This window comes from Chiloscyllium plagiosum, unplaced genomic scaffold (assembly GCF_037043375.1).
Source record: "Chiloscyllium plagiosum isolate Xiang-an unplaced genomic scaffold, Cpla_swu_hap1 HiC_scaffold_6, whole genome shotgun sequence".
In the NCBI taxonomy this organism is placed as follows: domain Eukaryota; kingdom Metazoa; phylum Chordata; class Chondrichthyes; order Orectolobiformes; family Hemiscylliidae; genus Chiloscyllium; species Chiloscyllium plagiosum.
In genome coordinates, this window is record NW_028270144.1 from 85370649 (window position 1) to 85387416 (window position 16768).

Sequence of the window (16768 nt, forward strand, 5' to 3'; positions counted from 1 at the left end):
CCACATTGACTGCAGAGATTCAAGGTTATAGCCAACCACCAGCTTCTCAAAGACAATCAAAGCTGGCAGTAATTGCTGGTCTAGCCAGTGGCACCCTCATCCGTGAAAGAATAAAACAATTACAGAACATAAAATAAAACTTGCCTAGAAATGCAAATTGTTCTCACAAACAGCTTTAATTTTAAACAAATGCATAACGTCACTACCATTCCAAACAATGAGCTGGAAGAGGACAAGACTTAAAGCAAATAGTCTTTGAACAATGCCAAACAGAATACATGAAAGAAATTAGAAACATCTCTTGATAAAAGCAGCATTATTTCTGTCAGAAAATTCAGTGGATTGAGTTTAGTTGGAGAATTCAAATTGTATACATAAGTGTTCTAGCTGGCAAGTGCTGTCACTACATGCATTCATTAAAAAAAATAGAAATTTTACAGAAATAATATTTCCTCTTATTTTGCAAATTTATTTTCGAATCATCCCTGGGGTGTGGGCTTTGCTGGATCATCTCCAATTGGCCTGGAGGTGATGATGGTGAGTTGCCTTCTTGAACTGCTACAATCCTTGGAATTAGGGACGCCTACATTGATGTTAGGAAGTGAGTTTCAAGATTCTAACCCAATGACAGTGATATCATTTTATCATTGCTGTTTCAAAGTCTGGGACTGTTGTTAGAAGGGAAACTTGCAGGTGGTGGTTTTTCGATGTATCTGTTGCCCTTATCTTTCTACCTGTTAGAGGTTGCTGGTTTGGAAGATGCTGTCTTAAGGAGGCTTAGTAAATAACTGCAGAGCCTCTTCAATAGTACACATTACTGGTGAAGGGAATGAATGTTGAAAGTGGTGGATGGAGTGCCAATCAAGTACTCTGTCTTGAATAGTGTTGAGCTTCTTCAATGTTGTTGGCTCTACACCCATTCAGGGATGTTGATAACATTCAATCATGCCCCTGACTTGTAAATGATGGACAAGCATTGGGAGCAGGTAGTGACTTACTCGCTGCAGAATTCCTCACCTCTAAATTGCTCTTCTAACTGCAGAATTTATATGGATCGGTCTAGTTTCTGCACAATGTAATCCCGAGGACTTAAAAGTGAGGGATTCAACAATGTTAGTGCCATTAAATGTCAAGGGACCATAGTTAATTTTTCTCTTGTTGGAGATGGTCAACACCAGGCGCAAATGTTGCTGGCCACTTATCAGGCAAAATCTACCTGTTGTTCAGGTCTTTCTTACAGGCGTTCATGGACATGCCTGAGAATCTACAGTGCATGGCACTGAACATTGTGCCAGCAATGAACATCACTGCTGCTGACATTGTGGTGGAGCAAAAGTCATTCAAGAAGCAATTGAAGATGTCAGGCCGAAGACGCCATTTGTACAAAGTTTTTGCTGATTCCCATTGACTCTAGTTTTGGTAGATCTCCTTGAAGAATTTTTAACAATTAATTGTTTGCCATTACTCAAACCATATTCAACAAAAACTCTGAAGGCTTGCTTAGGTTAAAAACATTGGGCTAAACCTTTCTGGGCTTGAAACTTCTGACAGGCATATAACCTGCTCCCAGAAAAAACACTCAAATGTTCCTAATTCTAACCAGAGTTGTAGACATCTGGTACTTACCTGGTGGTAAGCAAAGAAATATGAGGCAAATTAAAACCTAGTCCTGCATCTGGGTAATTACATAACTGACCTCCATCATTGCCTCGATTCCACAATCACCCAGCATTCTATGCCATCTCTGACCTGCCTCAATGCCCTAGATCACCTAACTAACCTGTGACCTGACCACATACCTCAAAATGCAAATTTACCTCATTCACCCACTCATCATGATCTCAACACAGCCCACATTCCCAACCACCCATTCATCTGCTCCTCCATTCACCAACATTCAGACTGGACCTGTAAACTTACCGTATAGTATCTAGCGTCAGTAAAAGGGGGAATGTCTGCTTTTTCCCTGACTACTCCATTCCAAGAATACTCTGATGTTTGCAACACATTTCTATGAAAGCTGGTCTTGGGAAGAAATATACAGCAGTATTGATTCAAGGGGATTGGGGAGGAGGGGGGCATAGAAATCCAACTATCAGTGTTGTGACTTGAAAGATCATGACTATTCCTTCATAGTTATGCTGATTTATCTGTAATCACACTGCATACAATTTTAAAAAAATTCATGGGAAGTTGTCATGGCCAGCTGGGCCAGCATTTATTACTCATCCCTCACTGCCCTTGAGAGTGTGACAGTAATCTGCCTCCGTAAACCACTTCACTCCATTTAGTGTGGTACATCCGCAATACCGTTAGGAAGGGAGCTTCAGGAATTTGATCAAGTGATTCTAAAGGAACAGGGTTTAAAGGATTTATCAGTACAAAAGTTGTTTTGAGCGTAACTATAGAGTATCCGGGTTTCCTCGATATTTTGCATCCACCCATCAAATGCTCTGTTTCCACACAAAACCGATCACACTCCACACTCTTGATCAAGAGTATTCTCTTGTTTAAGGTACTGTGCAGTACTAAGCATGACAAGAAATAATGTTATTTTTCTGGTCTTTTGGTTAAAAATTTGACCATTTTGAAAAACATCATATTGCCAAGACAGGTTCTGTACTTTGTTTCCTTAAATTTATGCCATTAAAAAGACAAATCAGGTCAAACATTTAAATACTTCCTCGATTGAAGGTTCTTAAATAACTCCATGATTTACATCAATGATGGCTAAATGAATTAAAAATTAAATATTAAGACTCAAATAAAATATATATTGGTGTGACTAAGTTTATTTTTTTATGCCCAGTTTAAGCTTAAGTTTACTCAAATGAGAATAGCAAGATTCTTGGACACATCTTGACATTATAAAAATGGAGAATACATTTGACATATTTTGGTCAAAAATCTGACTGTGCTGAAAGAGGAAACTCCTGGTCCATGCATTTATTTAAGATTATTCAGTTACACATTGAAAACGAATAAATTTTGCAAAAATAAAACCTAAGATTGCAGAAGAGAGAACATTCTGAAAGTCAGACAACTGTTCATTGTTTCGACAGTAATTTACTAAAATTCACATGCAATGTACAACTTCAATTCTATCATTTGCAATACCAAAGTGCACCAAATAAGGAATGCAATGGCATTTTACCTTTGGGCAATTCACTGATGATTTCCTGCGACAAAGCTATATGCAAATAAAGACATTTTGATGAAAACCAGATCAATTAATTGATTCATCTGCCATGCAAAGAGGCATGGATGGGATGGGATGGGATGGGAAGGGAAGAGGAGAATCATGAATTTGTCTAATATTTGTATATACAAAGCCATTTGAAAATTGTACAACCTATCGTGTCACCTGTTTTTGGAGGTAGGACTTTTTTGTGCCTACATGTATGAAGGAACTTTCATCATCAACAATAAGGACTGTAAGCTAAAACTGTATATCTACTATCATGTGACAGTATTACTGAGGGAGTTGCAGGCTTCAGCTTCAGGCAATGCTGCATTCCTACCATCATATGATAAACCCTAACAGCACCAAACCTAATTTTTTTTCTGAACAGTAAACTGTTGCCACAAAGTCCAACATGTAATAAATTGGATTAATGTCCAGTTTAATCTGTTTTAAATGCTGTTGTTGATTAGTACAATGAACTTTTTTCTATGGTCTTCTCTTTACAGCATTAATAGCTGAGATGACTGTTGGAACTTAAGAATAATTTTGACAGTACATTAACAGTTCAACTGAAGAACAGCAGCTTTGGCACTTGATTAGTATTGCACTGAAATATGCAACATTTTATGCACTTCAACTGGCTGTACACTCAGCTGACAATGTCAGGTGCTGCCAGAGTGATGGAGCACAACAACTTACTAATTGCTAGCCCAGGAGCACAGAGACCAATCATACTGTTCTTCTACCATCACCATGACTGAAACTGGATGAAAGTAAAGAACAGGTTCTTCCAGCTGAAAAATATAGATAAGTATCACATCATATGGTATATTTACTCGTGATGCTCTTGGAATGTGATCTACAAACTTTTAATTTTCTGTTTCTCTTCTAATCAGTACATATTTGACAACATCAACAATTAGCATTGTTCCAAATTTTTGTCAATTTTTTTATTAACTGCAACTTTGGAATGAACACAAGGACAGTCACAGTAACATGATTTTTGAACTGATCATCTCTCCCACTAAAATAGCAGCTAGCACTCAGGATGTCTCTAGTATCATCAAAGTTAGAAATTCAATAGTTAGAAAGAGTAACTTTGAAGTAATGTTTTCATATTGAGCAACAGTACCTTGTCTTTGCTTGAATTGTGAGATGCATTTAAGCTTATAATTCATTTATACAGCAATTAAATGAATGTGAATACCGAGAAATTATTTTGAAAACTGATATTTAAGTGTTTGAAGTTGATAATACCGCAAGGATTCTGATCTGTCTTAAATCTACAGAGAATATACTACAAACAGGTTGTTTCATTAAAATCTGTTAATGGAACTATTTGGTGAAACACAAGTTGACATTTTTATGAAGTATTTTTAATGTTATTTCCTGAATGTTTGAAGATAACTTAATCTCTAATTTAAAATCAACAATAAATATACAATTGTTCTGTAAAGCTTTCATGACAAAACTATCTTAATCCATTCTTATAGGACAGTGACCTTGCGAACAATGTTGCAACTTGCTGAATCAATAAACACTTCACAATTATACAGTGCAAGAGGCCATTCAGCCCACTATGACTGTGTCACTTCTCAAACATATACCAATTAGTCTCACTTTCCTACTCTTTCCTCATAGTTGCATGTTTATTTCCTTTCTTAGATGTCATCTAATTTCTTTTAGAAGAAAATATCGAATTATCCATTCAAATAATGCATTTCAGATCATATGTTACTGAGTAAAAGGAACATACTTCATCCTGGTCTATTATTTTACAAAGTATTTGAAACCAAGATACTCCAAATATCAAACCTCCTGCAAGTGCAAGGTATGGCATTCTATGGTACCCACACCACACAATTCTGAAACCTCTATTAAATCTCTCTTTAGTTTCTAGGAGCTATTGTTAGGTGCACAATCCCAGACTTGCCAGTCTGAAACACCTCACTTCTAATACAATTCTAATAAATCTCTGCATCCTCTCCAAGGCTTTGCTAACGTGTGATGCTTAGAATGGAACACAATACTCTGGGTAAAGTCTAACCAGTCATTTTCTACACTTTTCTTTAAAAAGGTTGCTTGTTGTGTCACCTTCAAAGACTTGCGTAAATACATCCTCTCGTTGCTATTTCTGTATCTCTATAAAACTGGTCCTTCACTCATTATTTTAATTACCAAAAAGCACCACTTCATTCTTCTTGGCCTTTGATTTAATCTGCCAAGTGTCTATATCCAAAAGAAGAATGCTAATATTCTCCACACTGTTTACTATATTTCCAAGATTTGTCTCACCTATACACTTCTTTTGATATTTTTTCTTTACCAGTTCACTGCCAATAGGATTTAGTGGTTACAGCAATAAAACAGGTTTCTGGAGACATGCCACAACATAGAAAATAAAACAAGACACAACTGCTGATATTAGCGGCATAAATTCATCTAATTCCTTTAAAAATAATCTACGTAAATTCAGTTATGTTCCATGTACTTTGAATTAGATTCACATCATTGCCAATAGGTGATTTTGCTTTCATTTTGTGACCAATGAAAAATATCAGTTGTATGAAGGGGTGTTCTGTACAAAACAGTGGGCATCAGTAGAAATGCAATAGTGCTCCATTAACTAACTGAAATGAGTTCAATTTTCAAGAATTTAGCATTTAATTTAGCATTTTGCATTTAAGATTGCTAATCTTGGTCTATTAAAAAAAATCAACATTTAGCACTGTGAAAATATATTGAAATGCAAAACCTTACTATATCTAAGTAATTCTGATTACTAAGTATAAATCAAACAGGTGACACTCACAATTTTCGCTGCTACGTGACTGAGGACTAATAGCTGATGCACAATTCTATAGGAACACACGGCAAATAAGCTGAAGTCATGTAATGGTGATAATGAGGATTGCAGAATAAATTTTACATCCTTTTTGGGAGTAATGAAGGAAACATTAGTTGTACAGTAACATGATATATAAAATAAAGGATTGAAAACTCTTGATGGAACCAGATGAAGAGCCATCACAAGTAGAATGTAGTTTTCACTATTTCTCCAAATGACTTCTTCAATTAGTCTTCAGAACTAAATAAAATGACATCTCAGTGAATGTTTACCATCTTTCCCTCCCTTCTACTGAACATAATGACATAATAGTACAGTATATGATTCCAAGGATACAAGCACACTGATTTCTAAAACAACTGGTTATTTATCATTTGTCTGAACCAATGCTAAGCAGAAGGGCTATTCAATGACATGAGAAATTAGAGTTATGTTTAATCTCTATTTTCTTGATAATCACATATGTAGACTTCCAGCAGGAATCTTTGATCAAAAAGCATCATTTCCCCAGGGATACAGAGGACATTATTATTGCCCTGTTGTCACACTTGAAATAAGAAATAACACTACTATAGGCTGGTACCTTTCTAATCCTTAAGATTTAGTACCAAATTATGCAATGTATTTACTTACTGAGTCATCTGGGATCATTTAAAAATAATCTTAGCTAAACAAATATAATGACATACAGCATTTACAAGTGAGAAATGGAAAACGATTGACTTGAGTGTTACTTAGGTAAATTAAAAATGTATACTAATAATAAACAAGAAAATTGGAGTTTGCGGGAAAAGGTCAGTAGGTCAGGCAGCATCTGTATAGAGAAATCAAGGTTCTGAGGAAGGGTGACTGGCTCCAAAACATTAACTCTCATTTCTCTCCACAGATGCTGCCAGAACTGCTGAGCTTTTGTTTCTGATTTCCAGCGTTCGCAGTTCTTTGGGTTTTTACGTAAATCAATGTTAGCCATGTCTACTTCTGTAAGCCTATAGTCCTCTCCTGTTGACAATATTTGTATTACACACTAAAAAAATTAAGGTATTCCAGTGAATGACTTTTTGAGGCTTCTGATTAATTCTGAATGAGGCGATGCCTGGTTTGTTAAAGATCTGCCTGAAACTCACTTCATACACCTTACTAGTACTCAGGAGTGGTATCCTGAATGCTAGGTGAGAAGACTTTTAATAAAGTGGCTAAATTAAAAATAGGCTGTACATATTTTCTCTATGAAGCTGTTCTAACATATTTGAATATTTTATATTAAGGCTTTTATGATTTTCTTTGATTGTAATTCTGGTTCAAAAGACTATTAAGGAATTTCAGTGGGATAATTCTACCTAATACTGCAGACTGATTAAGATTAAGGAACTGCCCACCATCAACAATTCTTGTCAAACTGAAACATTTATAAAAAAAAGAGTATTCCTCAAATATTTCGCTGGCATGATTCCAATATCTGACCGAAAAATATAATCTTCATTATCAAATTGAAAAATGTAAAATGGCAATTTTTGCACAAAATAGGAAACCATTGACCTTTGAGATAACAGGCGCACCACCTCCTCTGAACACATTCTATGGTCTCATTTTTAAAGATACGTTGAGAATCGCACATACCTGTAAATATATCAATATTTCAGTACTTCATGTCAAAATGTCTAATTTAAATGGAAGAACTATTATAGTGGGAATGTTAGGAAGGAGGAATTAATGCTCAATCTTGCTAGTCATGGAACTGGCATATCCTTAGTTCAATGGATAAATTAATGATCCTGTGTTCTTGGTTACTGATTACACTTGATACATTTAATTCAGAGTACTTAAGTTAGCAATTCCTCCATCTCAGTTTACTTTTCTCCAACAGTTAATGGGTGCAAAGGACTCCAACTAAGTCATGATTAAATAAATTTGCTTAATATATATTCTTTGCGCAGGTTTAGAATTTCTCACAAGTACTGATAAGACTTCCTCTAAATAGGAAAGGTAAGGGTGATTATTTACCTGTTTTAAAAAAAAATCACCATTAGATTTGGAACACATTATTAAATCAATCTTTCCATTTGCTCATTCCTGCTTTTTAATCATTATGTCTGTCTGGGACTTTAGTTAACTTTCAATGCAAAATTTGTCATGTGGTTCTTCTTTTAATTCACCTATGGAATGTGGATTTTGCTTAAATGCAAGGGTATTTGTAATATATTTGAACATTGCAAATTTGCACAAGGATAATATTGCAGTAACCCTGTTAGAATGACAGGTCAGGAGAACAACAATGAAGATGGCAATGGAAAGGTTGATACAGACTTCATACAATAAAGGAATTAGCTAGTACCTAATGGCCAAAAGCAATACATCAATATTTAAATAATATTTTAAATTTAAATTTCCACTTAATAGATAGTGTCATTAAACATGTAGGGATAATCTCAAATAAAGCACTTTAAAGAAAGGAACACAAGAATTCACAGATCTTTATACTGGAAACAGAAAAAAAGTCGATAGATGCAATGTTAGGACTCGTGGCACAATGGGAGCGGTTCTGAGCCAGAAGCCCGGTGTTCAAGTTCACCTCGCCCAGGAGCGTGCAATAATACCTCTGAACAGGTTAATTAGTAAATATCTAGAAATCAGTATTGGTAACCTGCTATTTAAGTTAAAATATATGCTTGAGATATCGTAATATGAATAAACTTTTTCATGCATTTTAATAAGAAATACATTGATAAACCTAACAATAAATGCCAGCCAAATCAAAGCATCCAATTTTGCTGATACCAGCTTCAACTCCTCAGATACAAGAAAACAAAATACAAATTCTTAAAACAATTCAGAAAACAAGTTTAAGAATGATTGGATAAGTGAAGGATACCTTTACACATGCCTTTTTAAACAAAAAGCAAAACCACTCCTCAGAACATTGATGTCTTGGTCACAGACAATGATAGAATGTATGAAATGTTCTACATGTGACCTACGCTACAACACTTCTTTCAGTGAATCCCAACAGAAATGAAACGCCACGAAATGCTGGAACAGCAATTACTACTGAAATAAAGAAACATTCTGCAGAGTAACATTTAGCTGGAACAAAGAGCAAAATAAAATGTCAACTTACAATCAAAAACAAGCTCTTCAGAAAACAAATCGACTGACCACCTGAACACTGTCATGTTAATTTCATAGCAAATAAAAGGAACACAGCTAAAATCAGATCTTATACATCTTATCTGGCTGATATGCTGAATGGCTAAGAAACCAATTTGAAATATGTAATTTAAACAATTAAAAATAATAATTCTCAAAATGATATTTTTACTGGAGCGTTTTAAAAACAAAGTTGCGAACTGCAACCAAGGAGGTACCTGTTTGGGATAGAAGTGCAATATAATATTACTGTGCCTTCCGTCATGCTGCAGTCATGTCACCTCAACTGGTAGCTGGTATCCCGCAGTCAATTCAATAAGAGACAGTACAGACAACATGGCACTGCTCTGAACTCCCGACATGGTGTTTCAGATGAAGCAGAGATTGAATGTTGAAGCGCTGCACTCCAGACAGAGAAATGCAGGAATGTTCAGAGCTGTGAAAACTGCCACTAAAAGACATCGAAAAGGAACAAAGCAGCAGACAACAAATGAAGCACAGTGACTGCAATTGTTCCTCTTCAAGCCGATATGAAACAGTACTGGTAGTTTTTCCATGCAGTGGCAAAATTACCAAATTTTAACAGAGCAGCTAGAATAGTGACAACTCTGATCACTATTCAGGAGAGGCTCTCACAAAAATGTATCCTATCCTTAAATCTCTCTGAAGCACAGAAAAAAAAAATGCAGAAATCCTGAAGGCCTCTGAACCCAAATTAATGTAACTTACAACCAGTAGCATTCAATATTACAGTCCAAGGTGAAAAAGAGGCCAATGATCAATGTCACTGCGTTAATACAACTCACAGAAACCTTTGAATTTGATTAACTAAAAGACTATTTAAAGAAAGACAAGATTACATTAGTCGTAAGAGGTCTTGCAGTCGGAACATTTCTCCTGAGAGGTGAAGCTTACATTCAGAAAAGTAATTGATGTGGAGAAATGCTGAGGGTGTCAATCAGCAGCAAGAGTATATCCATAACAGAACAGATGAGACTTTATATTATGCCAATAGATAAAGGGCAGAACAATAAGGACAGGATTCAAATACTGAGAGGACATCAAAAAGGCAAAGGTAATATGGCACTGTGTTCCCTGACCAACTACTCTGTCTCAGGATTGCTAAAGTGCTCCAGTAAAATACAACACAAGCTGCAAGAGCTGAATCTCATTTTGTGCTGGCCGACCCTACAGCCTTCAGGATTCAATATCAAATTAAATAACATTAGGAAGTGAGCAGCCTTTCCATGGCCTTACCCTATACACCAGGTTTTGCCATCATATGGACTGCTACCACTACCAGGAGAAAGTGAGGACTGCAGATGCTGGAGGTCAGAGTCAAAAAGTGTGGTGCTGGAAAAGCATAGCCAGTCAGGAAATCCTGATGAAGAGCTCATGCTCGAAACTTCGACTCTCCTGCTCCTTGGGCGCTGCCTGACCAGCTGTACTTTTCCAGCACTGCTACCACTACCGACCCGTTGCCGAGCACTAACGGTCCCCATTAGCAGCTATTTATTCTCCCAGGTTGACCCTTACTCATTCCTTTGTGTGCGCACCCATTGTTCTCCTTCTCTGTGGTCCATCTCCATCGACTGTTTATTCTTACCACCCACGTCCCCAACTTCAGCTTATGTATCAACATTTTCCTAGATACAATCAGTTCTGAAGAAGGGTCACTTGATCAGAGACATTAACTCTGCTTTCCCTCTATAGATGCTGCCAGACTTGCTAAGTTTTTTCAAGGTATGAAGGGATATGGGGCCAAAGGCAGGTCACAGAGTCATAGAGATGTACAGCATGAAAACAGACCCTTCGGTCCAACCCGTCCATGCCGACCAGATATCCCAACCCAATCTAGTCCCATCTGCCAGCACCCAGCCCATATCCCTCCAAACCCTTCCTATTCATACACCCATCCAAATGCCTTTTAAATGCTGCAATTGTACCAGCCTCCACCACTTCCTCTGGCAGCTCATTCCATACACATAACACCCTCTGCGTGAAAAGGTTGCCCCTTAGGTCTCTTTTACATCTTTCCCCTCTCACCCTAAACCTATCCCCTCTAGTTCTGGACTTCCTGGCCCCAGGGAAAATACTTTGTTGATTTATCCTATCCATGCCCCTCATAATTTTGTAAACCTCTATAAGGTCACGCCTCAGCCTCCGATGCTCCAGGGAAAACAGCCCCAGCCTGTTCAGCCTCTCCCTATAGCTCAGATCCTCCAACCCTGACAACATCCTCGTAAATCTTTTCTGAACCCATTCAAGTTTCATAACATCTTTCCGATAGGAAGGAGACCAGAATTGCACGCAATATTCCAACAATGGCCTAACCAATGTCCTGTACAGCTGCAACATGACCTCCCAACTCCTGTACTCAATACTCTGACCAATAAAGGAAAGCATATCAAACGCCTTCTTCACTATCCTACCTACCTGCGACTCCACTTTCAAGGAGCTATGAACCTGCACTCCAAGGTCTCTTTGTTCAGCAACACTCCCTAGGACCTTACCATTAAGTGTATAAGTCCTGCTAAGATTTGCTTTCCCAAAATGCTGCACCTCGCATTTAGATGAATTAAACTCCATCTGCCACTTCTCAGCCCATTGGCCCATCTGGTCCAGATCCTGTTGTAATCTGAGGTAACCCTCTTCGCTGTCCACTACACCTTCAATTTTGGTGTCATTTGCAAACCTACTAACTGTACCTCTTATGCTCGCATCCAAATCATTTATGTAAATGACAAAAAGTAGAGGGCCCAGCACCGGTCCTTGTGGCACTCCACTGGTCACGGGTCTCCAGTCTGAAAACCAACCCTCCACCACCACCCTCTGTCTTTGGATTACAACAACAGATCAGCTCATTGGATAGTTTAACAGGCTCAAGGGGTTGAATGGCTTACTCCTGCTCCTATGTTATGGCACCAGATGACAGATTACTCTGCGTACCCAAAGCAATGACAAGGAGTTTTATATCATAGATGTCAAGCAAAAGCCATTCGTCTCAGCTGGAGCAAGTCCAAATCATGGATTGGAAACTTTCAATATGCCAGAAGAGATTTTCAATGTGTTGCAGTACATTAGACCACTGACTGTAGAACAGATCTTACAGAAATGTGATGTGCTTACAGGTTTAGGAAGTCTTCCTGAAGAAGATCATCTCTTCGAAGTAGATGAGAGTGAGACACCAAATCAGCATCTGGCAAGGAAAATTCCAGCTGCCGTCAAGGTCAGCCTTAGAGATAAAATAACAGCTGGAAAAGAAAGGAGTAATCAAAGAAGTGACAACTTTGACAGAATTGATTAACAGCATGGTGGTAGTGAAATAGCCTGGAAAGCTGAGATCATGCACTGACCCAAAGGATCGAAATGAATCTCTGACGAGAACTCACTACTTCATAGCAGCCATTGAAGGAATTATGCCACAACTTCACTCAACATGAGATGTGAAGATTGGTTTCTGGCAAGTGAAGTTGGATGACAGCAGCAGTTTTCTCACTGCTTGCTGGACATCATTTGGGACGTAAAGATTGTTGCACATGCTGCTTGGCACTTCCACATGTCCAAAAGAGTATTCACAAAGACAACGTGACAGTGAGTGATCTTTCTGGAGTGGAATCTATATGCATGATCAGCTCGCACATGAATGCAGAAATTCAGCAGAAGCCGCCATTGCCGACCACGATCAAAATCTAGTGTGACTGCTAGCCAGAGCTCAGCATGTGAAAATGGCTGAATAAAAAAAATTCAATTAAAGATGCCCAAAGTTAAGTACATCGGTCCTGTACTGACACCAAAAGATCTTCAAACAAATCATGAAAAAGTGATGGTTCACAGATTGCTGGTAGAGCTAAGAGATGTAAAAGTAGTGCATCAATTTGCTGGATTCATTCAGCAAAGTAATTAGCAAAGGTGTTGCCCCTAATTTGTTTTCAGGGTGCGAATCAATACACCAACTCACTGTCAAGCATATACTCTGGACATGAAACCTGAAACAACATTCACTAAAATCAAGTAACGAGGGTGACAAAGCAAGTGCTGAAATCCCTTGATAGAAGTCAGTTTGCAGCATGAGACAGGACTTGGATCAATGGAACACAGCATGGAAAACTGATTGCATTTGCATTCACGGCATTAATACAAACAGAACAACGCTATGATCTGACTGGGAAAGAGTACCTGGCCACTGTCTTTGCTTATGACCATTTTCAAATCAATACTACTTGGGAGAGACAGTGATACAAAGCCACAGCAAAGTATTTGTCTGCAAAGAATGTTACTCTGGTTACAGAGATACCAGCAAGGAAACAGATGTACATTACAGACACACTGTCGAAATCAACACTCCCTAAAAAGAAAACCGGGTGTTTAGTGTACAATCCTCCAGGTCGAATAAGGAGCCGCAGCTTGAAATATTCTAGAAGTCATCAGCCCAGTACAGGCATCAAATATAACAACCGCCTTGCTAAATTAACAGCCCACCCAACAAGATGCAACTCTCCAGGTCGTGCAAGTAGTAGTGATGAAAGGACAGCCTAAAAGCCAATGGCACTCCCTTAGTCATACAGAGATGAAATGGGCATACTGGGCATACAGAGATGAACTGATATCCTCAGGTTGTATATTGTACAAAGGAAATTAGTCATGATCTCTAAGGAGCTGAGTGTAGAGATATCAAAGTGTAACCATACAAGCCACCAAGACATTTAGTTAAGTTTGAGGAAGGCAGTAGAATTACTTTACTGGCCAAACATAAACAATTAAATCAAACACTGTCAGCCAGTGCCGTGTTTGTAAGGAGTACAAAGCTAAGTAAACTACAGAGCAACCAATGACACATGGCATTCCAGGAGGAGGAGTTGATCCCTTTAATCTTACAGGAATTGTTTACAAAAAAAATCATGAAACGTGGATATAGCTGGCTGGACCAGCATTTATTGCCGATCCTGAGCCGCCCTTGCGAAGACAGTGGTGAAGTGTCTTCTTGAAATTTTGTGGAGAAGTGCGAGGGAGGAGTGGAGGACTGCTGGGAAGGTGTGCAAAACTGTTTAAAATACTTACCTCAGGCATCGGGGCCTCCATTTATCGAGAGATGCGAGGGATGAGCGGAGGACTGCTGGGAAGGTGAGTAAAAAACAAATTTTTTTGAACAGAGCGGCAAGGAGAGACAGCAGAGATTGAGGATCTGAAAAGTGACTACAGAGAGCTAGTTTGGAAGCTGAAGAGCAGGACGAGTAGAGTAGTGATCTCAGGTTTGCTACCAGTGACATGATATAGTGAGATGAGTAACAGTCAGTGAATGCAGCTGAACACAGAATCATAGAAATGTACAGCATGGAAACAGACCCTTCGGTCCAACCTGTCCTTGCCAACTAGATATTCCAACCCAATCTAGTCCCACCTCCCAGCACCTGGCCCATATTCCTCCAAATCCTTCCTATTCATGTACCCATCCAAATGCCTCTTAAATGTTGCAATTGTACCAGCCTCCACCACATCCTCTGGCAGTTCATTCCATACAAGTACTACCCTCTGCATGAAAACGTTGCTCCTTAGGTCTCTTTTATATCTTTCCCCTCTCACCCTAAACCTACGCCCTCCAGTTCTGGACGCCCCGACCCCAGGGAAAAGACTTTGCCTATTTATCCTATCCATGCCCCTCATAATTTTGTAAACCTCTATAAGGTCAACCCTCAGCCTCCGACACTCCAGGGAAAACAGCCCCAGCCTGTTCAGCCTCTCCCTGTAGCTCAGATCCTCCAACCCTGGCACCATCCTTGTAAATCTTTTCTGAACCCATTCAAGTTTCACAACATCTTTCCAATAGGAAGGAGACCAGAATTGCACATGATATTCCAACAGTGGCCTAACCAATGTCCTGTACAGCCGCAACATGACCTCCCAACTCCTGTACTCAATGCTCTGACCAATAAAGGAATGCCTTCTTCACTATCCTATCTCCTTGTGACTCCACTTTCAAGGAGTTATGAACCTGCACTCCAAGGTCTCTTTGTTCAACAACACTCCCTAGGACCTTATCATTAAGTGTATAAGTCTTGCTAAGATTTGCTTTCCCAAAATGCAGCATCTCACATTTATCTGAATTAAACCCCATCTGTCACTTCTCAGCCCATTGGCCCATCTGGTCAAGATCCTGTTGTAATCTGAGGTAACCCTCTTCGCTGTCCACTACACCTCCAATTTTGGTGGCATATGTAGACAGGCTGACGAGGGGAGAGGCCATTTTGGATTTGGTGCTCGGCAATGAGCCAGGACAGATGTCAGATCTCGCGGTGGGAGAAAACTTTGGTGACAGCGACCACAACTGCCTCATTTACCATAGCCTTGGAGAGGGAAAGGAACAGTTACCAAGGGAAGATATTTTATTGGGAAAAGGAAATTATGATGCTATCAGACAGGAATTGGGAACCACAGACTGGGAGCAATCGTTCCACAGGTACAGCAGATATGTGGAGACTGTTTAAAGAAGAGTTGTTGCGAATGATGCATGAATTTGTTCCTCTGAAACCAGTAAGAGGAGGTAAGATTAAGGAGCCTTGGATAACGAGAATAGAGGAGCTTCTTGTCAAAAGGAAGAGGCAGCTTACGTAAGATGGAGGAAGCAAGGATCCAGCACATTATTAGAGTATTACAGGCTTGCTAGAAAGGAGCTCAGAAATGGACTGAGGAGAGCCAGAAGGGGGCACAAAAATGGCTTGGCAGGAAGGATTAGGGAGAACCCAAAAGCATTTTACTCATATGTGAGGAATAAGAGAATGATCAGGGAGAAGGTAGGGCCAATCAGGAATAACGTAGGGAACTTATGTGTGGAGTCTGAGCAGATAGGAGAAGCCTGAATGAGTTTTTTGTTTTGGTTTTCACGAAGGAAAGGGTCCTTGTTGTGAATGAGAACCTTGAGATGGGTTATAGGCTTGAACAGATCAAGACTGATGAAGTTGATGAGCTGGAAATTTTGGCAAACATTAAGATTGACAAGTCCCCAGGGCCAGACCAGATTTATCCTTGGCTGCTCCGGGAAGCAAGGAAAAAGGTTGCTAAGCGAAGATCTTTGCTTCCTCACTCTCCACGGGAGTCGTATCGGAAGATTGGAAGGAGGCAAATGCTCTTCCTCTTTTCAAGAAGAGCAATAGGGAAACCCCTGGCAATTACAGACCAGTCAGCCTTACGTTTGTGGTCAGCAAGGTTTTGGAAAGAATTCTGAGGGATAGGGTTTATGACTATTGGAAAGCACAGTGTGATTAAAGGCAGTCAACATAGCTTTGTGAGGGGCAGGTCGTGCCTCACAAATCTTAATGAGTTCTTTGAGGTGGTGACAAGACAGGTCGACGAAGGTCGAGCAGTGGAGGTGGTGTATATTAACTCCAGCAAGGCATTTGATAATGGTAGGCTCCTTCATAAAGTCAGGAGGTATGGGATACAGGGAGATTTGGCTGTCTGAATTCAGAATTGGTTGGCTGACAGAAGGCAGAGGGTAGGTTTTTTTTTTGATTAGATTACATTACAGCGTGGAAACAGGCCCTTCGGCCCAACAAGTCCACACCGACCCGCCGAAGCGCAACCCACCCATACCC

The 16768-nt window shown here is 39.2% G+C and overlaps 1 protein-coding gene across 3 annotated transcripts in view; it reads right to left on the reverse strand.

The window, feature by feature from the left end:
• Nucleotides 1-16768, reverse strand: part of LOC122550742 (palmitoyltransferase ZDHHC20-B) — a 141716-nt gene that overhangs the window by 21676 nt on the left and 103272 nt on the right. For 2 of the 3 annotated variants that reach the window (XM_087988169.1, XM_043691931.2), the window contains one exon: nt 3155-3190. The exons of the other annotated variant lie outside the window; for it this stretch is intronic. In XM_087988169.1, coding sequence (XP_087844295.1) covers nt 3155-3190 — 36 coding nt within the window. The remainder of the gene's footprint in view (nt 1-3154; nt 3191-16768) is intronic. 3 annotated transcript variants of the gene reach the window in all.